Raw genomic sequence first — 7,284 nt, forward strand, 5'->3', positions numbered from 1 at the left:
CTCTCTGTCCACGTCTGTCTCCCACCCTCGTCTCACCCTCCTCTTCTCTCTCATTCTCAGCGTCTGATTGGCTCTCTGACCCCGAGGTCCCATCCCTTGCTGCTGGCATGTTACATTCTCTCTGTCCATCCTACCTGCTTTCTGGTCCTCACTTTCCTCTTCCGTCTCCTTCCTCATCTTTCTCTTCCCCGTGAGTCTGCCTGTCCCTCTCTGTCCCACTTTTCCCTGTCCCAGTGTCCTCCTGCCACCGTGCACTCCACCTTGCTCTCTCTCTCTCCCCTCCCACCCTCTCTCCCTGCATCTCTCACGCTGTCCCTCCCTGTCCATCCCACCTTCCTCTCTCCCTGACCACATCTGCATCTCACTATTTCTCCATGTCTCCCACCCTGTCTCTCTCTGTCTCTCCATCACTCCTACCTCCATCTCTTTCTGTCTCTTCCCCACCATCTTAGTTCATTCCAGCTGGCTGCTATAACAAAAGCTCTAGCCCAAGTAACTTATTAAAAATACAAAATTTAAAAAAAACACAGAAGTTTATTGCTTACAGTTCTGAAGGCTGGCAAGTCCCCAAGGTGTCAACAGACGTGGTGTCTGGTGGGGGCTTCCTGGATGGTTCCCTGTGCTCTGTCCTCACCTGGGAGGAAGGGCTGCAGAAGACATTGTAACCAGGTGCTGATCCCAGGTACAAAAGCACCATCCTCATGATCTAGTCACCTCCTGAAGGCCCCACCTCTTAATACTGTCACTTTGGGGTTAATTTTCAATATGTGAATTGGAGGGGACACAAACGTGGAGACCATAGTACCCACCTGCTTTCTGTCTCTCCTCCTCAAGCTCTGTTTTATTCCCCGTGTCCACCTCTTTCTCCCCATCTCTGTCTTCCCATCCTCTCCCCTGTCTGGTCTGTCCCTATCCCATCCTCTGTCTCTCCCTCCCCATCCCATCATCCATCCCCCTTGTTCTCTCCTTCCCACATGCAGTTCTAAATCCATGCCCATGACCTCTGTGGACACTGACACACTAGTGAGGCTCAGGATTAAAGAAGTTGCTTTTTCCTTGGCCTCCAACACTGTAAGTAAGGCATAGGTTAGTTATTGACACCTGCTGATATTTAAGCTACCTTTTTTTCAAAATTGGCAAGATACTATCTTATCAAATGTTTTATTTTTTAAAGAAATTTCAGGTTTATGTTTTTCTAAATCTGATTAAGTATTTCATTATAAATTTTCATTTGTAACTGTGGTGATAAGAAATATGACCATGAGATGGAGACATAGGACTTATATAGTTAATGATTTGGCTTTGGAAAATATTTTTATAAGCTCAAAGTATAAGTCAAAACCAAAAGAAAAAACTTCACCCAGTTAAAAGCTTTAAAGTTTACTTTCACCATAATGTCTTATTCTCATATAGTCATTCCTTGGGGAGAAGCTGTATTGGTCCTCAGGGCTGGCACAGCTGTGTATGTCTGTACATGTTCCCAAGGTCAGCAAGAATCATCTTGATTCTCCTCTTTTCCATAAAAGAAAATGTGTTATTGTAAAAACCAAGGTACCAATAACAGCACAACTATGTGAGTGATTCCACATTCCTTTTAGCTGCTGGGTTGCTCTGAAGCTAGGTCCAAAGGCCAATTGGAGAAGTTCTGAAAGGTCACATGTTTCTATCAGATATCAATTAAATAAGTAATACTTCCCATCAGAATCTCAAACTGCTGTTAGGACCCAATGGTTTCTTTAGACCACATGTAAAACCCTTTTGCTGAACTTCTCCTAATGATTTGGAAGCAGAGCAAGAAGGCTGAAAAGTGTCCTTAGTTTTAAATACTGATTTTGTCATGTGACTTCATCTCATTTCTTTTTGAGATGGGGTCTTGCTGTGTTGTCCAGGCTGGCCTTGAACTCCTAGGCTCAAATAAACAATATTCCTGCTTTAGCCTGTTTCATAGCCAGGATTACAGGCGAGTGTGATGATGGCTGAGATTGGACCTATTTGATTGTATGATTTAATTTTTTGCCATTAGCTCCTCCCATCCCTTCCCAGGCAGATTACTATGAAGGCCGTGTATTCCTTGGTTCCTATTTGCTGTTTCTCAGAATATGTCTTCCTCTTCCTCCTCTACAAAAAAGTACATTCTGGCCCTAATGAGACCAGAGATTTCAAAGTGTTCACACATAGATGTGAGAGTCTCATGTGGGCCCCTTCTCTAACACAGAGAGAACAGACCACACTCTGGGAGGGGAAGGATCGGAGGAGGAAGAGAGTCCAAGGTTAGAGAGGGTCCTGTCATCCTCAGGCCTAGAGTCCAAACATATAGGAGGAGACATTTTCTTTCTTTGTTCTTTTTTTTTTCAGTCTTTAGAGAAAAGATTTTTTAGTTTCTTTGGTGAGTTGTACAGCAGGTTCCCTACCTAGCAATATGGGATTATGCAATAATGTGCTGAAATTTTAATTCTGTTACATAAAGGCCACAATTTCCAGTTCTGTGTGTTGGTTAATTGGGAGTGGGGCAAGCCCGTGGGTTTTGCCCGTGTCCGGGAGTGCTGCGCACCTGGGTCTGCTCCCTCCCACAGGACAGGAAAGGAAGGAGTAACAGCTTTTTGAGCTCAAGATTTGAATTATCTGAAATTTTGAAATCTAGTTCTTCTACCCTGCAGTCATCAAAATTTTAAAATAAAAATAGCACATGTACATACTTGTATCAGATGTTTTCTGAGTGTTACTTTAGATGTTATCCAGGGTTTCATGTATTCAGTGGCCTGTAAACATAAAATGCTGTCCATGTGATGAAATTAAATTTAAGAACTATACATTCTTAAGAAGAAAATTGGTGCATTTCACACAAATTGGTGTTTCATATAACAAATACCCTGAGAATACTCAGCGGTAAACACGAAACTATTATATTCAAACTGGAGTATGTTCTTTTGATCAAAATGATGTTTTCATTTTTCTTTGGATAATACAATTTTAAGATTTTTAAGATAAATAATAAAAACCAACAGGTTTTCTTTTTCTTTGGATAATACAATTTTAAGATTTATTTTATTGCAACAGGTTTTTATTATTTATTTTGATCTTAAATTGAAATTTAATATAGCAGTCACCCTATGAGAAAGCCAGAAATACAATAAAATAACAAAACACTTGCCTCTTCCTGTCCTGAACATTTAGCTAAAAGGTTAACTGAATACATCCTGTCTTCTCATCCTAAAATCAAATAATATGTTCCTACCTTGAAGAAAATAAAATCCTCATAGATGTGAAGACTCCTGGTTGTTTGTGGAAACGGCGATCGTCCTGCACTCTGTAGATAAGGAGCTCCTCCATCAGTGGGTCACCCTACTGTTCCTTTGTATTTTTGAAGCAGGGCTCCTACAGAACGCTCCCACTGATGTCAGACTTCACTTCCATCTTCTGATATTCTGTAGCAGTTTCAGTTTCTTTCCTCCTTTCAGTGCCCAGTGAGCGTGTCACTTTGCTTTCTTTCCGTTTCTGCAGATGAGCCGTGTTTGGGAGACAAGTCCATATTCTGCCAGATGGAGGTGCTGGCACGGTACTGCTCCATCCCAGGGTACAACAGGCTGTGCTGTGAGTCCTGCAGCAGGCGCGGCAGCACCCTGCCACCACCCTACCTTCTAGAAGCTGCTGAAATGCAGGATGACATTGTCTCTAACCCTAGTGACCTCCCTGGGTCTCCAGCCATGCTGGCCTCTTTGGTTCCTTCTCATCCAGAGACCCCTGCAGAGAAGAAATCTCTGAGTGGGGTCTCCATGGGGGGCTCAGGCGCATCTGCTGCCTTCAGGCCACACAGTGAACCCCACCCGGCTAACTTGCCCCCCAGGGGGGCTCAGCAGGTAGGAAGGACTGTGAGGCTGGTCTCAGGTCCATCCTCCCCACCCAACCGGAGTGGCCACTTCCACTCAGCTCCGCAGACGGCTACTGCCGCCATCCTCGCGGTCAGTGACTCAGTAGGTGCTTCTCAGGCTGGAACCTCAAAGAAAGATGAAAAGATGGTTGACAAGAGACATCCAGTAAGATCATCTGCCTCGGCAAGATGAGGACGTGGACCCCAAAGTCTGGAATTCAGAGGAGAACCAGGACAACCTCCCTCTCCCCATGGTGCATACGCTTGTTTAAAGTGGAAATCTCTGGAGTCATCAACTCCCACGTGTCTGTAAGTGGAAAAACAAAAGTGCTGGTTCACTTCTAGCTGCTTTCATCCTCCACGGTTCTGCATCCACGGTTTACCAGAATTCATTGGAAGAAAGCGCCAAAGGCTCTGAACAGGAGAAAAACAAGTTGCGGAGTGTGTTGGTTACTCTCTGAGACAGAAAAGGGACGGGAACCGATTGTGCATATCAGCTGAGTTTTTGTTGTTTTAAAAAAGGTATGGTAAAAATTAAAAAAGAGATACCAATGGTTTACATTTTAACAAGAAATAATGGAAATGGAGCAAAAAATTCTTAGACTTGTATTCCTATTTATCTACATTAGAAATATTGTATGAGCAAATTTGCAGCTGTTGTGTAAATACTGTATATTGCAGAAATCAGTATTATTTTGAGAGCTGTTCTCAGATGATTGTTTACTATGTCACATTTCTGGATGTTCCTGGTGCCTGCCGTTAAGTGTTGCCTTATTTGACATCCTGTAGGTTGACTTTCAAAGCAAAATGTTACAAAAGAGAAGTTAGAATTACAGCTACTGACATGACAGAGGGTTTTGCTGTATGGTTTTGCGGAATCAACAATGTGATCCCTAAATTATAGATGGAACAAAACAGAGCAGCTGCCGACACACAGATCCCAGCCCCCCTGCTGCCTTCTGCCCTCACAGCTAAAAGGAGCAGGGTGGATGTCCTAGCGTGCTTCACTGACAGGGAACCAGGCCCGTAATGAGCCTGTGCCGGACAAAACCAAAGGCCTTTCCCAGGCCCTCAAGAGATGCCAGGGAGGTGCCCTGCGCTCTCGTGGTGGTGCTGTTGTTACCATTTTCATTTTCCGTTGTCGGTGAATACAAGCAGTTTCACTGAATGTACTGTAATAATCATGAAGAAAAATGTTCTGGGATGACTTGTTCGTTTGTTCGTAGCTGAGAAAAACATTATCAATCCAGAACTGACATTTGAGTATAATAGGGCTTTGGGGCTTTGGAGATAGGATCGAGTAAGCATTTGTCAATGGTTGAGATATTTATTTTCTACATGGTTCATATTCAAATGTTTGCAACCACAATGCATCTGACTGCAATAATGTGCTAGTAATTTATATCCGTGGCCGCCTTGCTCACAGCAAAGCCAGAAATGCTCTCTCCAGGGAGTCGATGTAAAGTACTTGTATATAGAATTCAGAACCGAAGATATTTATTAAAAGTTGAATTTTTTTCCTTGATAGTATTTTTATGTACTAAATATTTACACTACTATCAATGACATATTTTGGGAAACTAGAGAGATATAATTATATGTGTGTACTTTGTTCTGTGATAGAAGAGATCTTTAAGCAAACTTCCTTAGCCAGCTCAAAGAGCTAAAACTGAACAAATTTTGACATTATTAAAACCTTTTGCATTTTTAAAGTGTTGATATTAAGCTGATGACTTGTTCCCCTTCAAGGAAATGTAAACTTTGTATGGGCTCAGCTGGCTGTTTAATGAAACAGTGAGTTAGAAACATTTTTAAAAGTATGTAAAAGAGATAAAGGTTTTATGAATTATACTTAGAAAAGAAAGATAAGCATTATCAGCATAATGTTTTTGAGGTCAGTACTCGAGCTGTCTAAAAATGTATTATGCAAACTAAAATGTAGATGTGTTAACCTCTCCAAGCACAGAATACACAAGACATTTTGCATTTTGACCATTGTAAACTAACAGCATTTAACTCATTGGCCTCATACCTCTAAAAGCATCAGTGCTACTTTGTGCAAGAATTTTGAAGATCAAGTGAATTAGGTTAATTCAAGATAGTAAAGCAATCCCTGAGCCTCAAGTAATAGTCTTTTTTCCCCTAACAACTTCCCTAGAATAAAATTCTCTCTAGTTTACTTGCGTGCGCATATGTCTGGTCTACAGGGAAACAGAAGAACGGTCACACACACACACCTCCGGTAATGACATCTGTGTTCATTATCCTTCTGACCTTTGAGCTCTCTTTTCTACAAAGCTAAAAATTCCTTTTTATTGAAGTGTACACTACTGAAGCTATTTGTTGTATTCAGAGCATGTAGCAATAAAAATGTTAACAAAGTAGAGATCTGGCTCTCTCTAGATTTTATCGTCAGATTCATGACAGAGGAATGGCACCTGTCCTGTCCTCCTGCAAAACGAAACGGCATCAAGTTCATTGTCACTTGTACTTTCTCAAAAGATGCAAATTAAGAGATAGTGTCTCCTGTTCTTGCATAAGGGTGGATTATAATGATTTTCAGAAAATAAAGACAAAATCAGAGGCCATGAGAGGTGGCTTTCTGCTGACTTCCGTCTGTTGAACTATGAGCAGGATGAGAGGAGATGGTGTTAATGCTGGTTTATAAGAAGGATAAGGGGACTTCTAGTTTTTAAATGTGCAGTCTCAGAACTGTTTTAAATGAAAGCTGCCCCCCGGTTTTGTACCTTGACTGCCTGAGGATTATTGGAGACTCATCACTGAAGACCCAGGAGGATGAAGGAGGGAAGCCCCACCATGGAAGGTCCTGGGTCATGTCACAGGCAGTGCAGTGTTTTTCAGCGTGGACCGCAGAGGCAGACAGACTCAGCTGCAAACTCTGCCAGCCACTTCATACCCAAGTGGCCTTGGGTGCCCTCACTCGTGTGACGCCTAAATGACAGAAAAAGCAGAAAACAGAGATGTGGCAGGCACAGAGCTCAGCTTGCCTGCTGCGTTCTGTTCCTGTAATTAAAATGAATGAAGCCTCAAGTTTCAGTTTCCTCATCTGCAAACGGGAAGCAAAACTGTCACATGTCACTGCATGAAAAATGACAAGTCAAGCTGTCAGCAGCGCCCAACAGAGAAGAGCTCACGTGTGAGTCATCGTCACTGCCTTGTCCTCAGCATCCTCACCTCCTTCTCAGCCAAATCAGAGATTTCCTGGAGCAGCCACAGCTATCGAGCCATGGTCACTATGTCTCAGCAGGGGTGGATCACAACATGACTTCAGGAAGTTGAAGACAATTCAGCTTTAAAAATGTATAGGATGGGGGCAGTGCCTGTGGCTCAAAGAAGTAGGGCACCAGGCCCATATTCCGGAGGTGGTAGGTTCAAACCCGGCCTCAGCCAAAAAC

At 42.7% G+C, this 7,284-nt stretch overlaps 1 protein-coding gene across 1 annotated transcript in view; it reads left to right on the forward strand.

Annotated features, from left to right (window-relative positions):
• The window catches only part of ADAMTS3 (ADAM metallopeptidase with thrombospondin type 1 motif 3), a gene marked incomplete at its 5' end in the record, with an annotated part of 40,392 nt that extends 34,192 nt beyond the window's left edge, over positions 1–6,200 (forward strand). The window contains one exon of the mRNA XM_023507599.1: positions 3,502–6,200. Within this exon, the coding sequence (XP_023363367.1) occupies positions 3,502–4,061 (560 nt within the window). The remainder of the gene's footprint in view (positions 1–3,501) is intronic.
• Between the last annotated feature and the right edge of the window lie 1,084 nt (positions 6,201–7,284).

This window comes from Otolemur garnettii, unplaced genomic scaffold, assembly GCF_000181295.1.
Source record: "Otolemur garnettii isolate 467f Iridium unplaced genomic scaffold, OtoGar3 scaffold00191, whole genome shotgun sequence".
In the NCBI taxonomy this organism is placed as follows: Eukaryota; Metazoa; Chordata; class Mammalia; order Primates; family Galagidae; genus Otolemur; species Otolemur garnettii.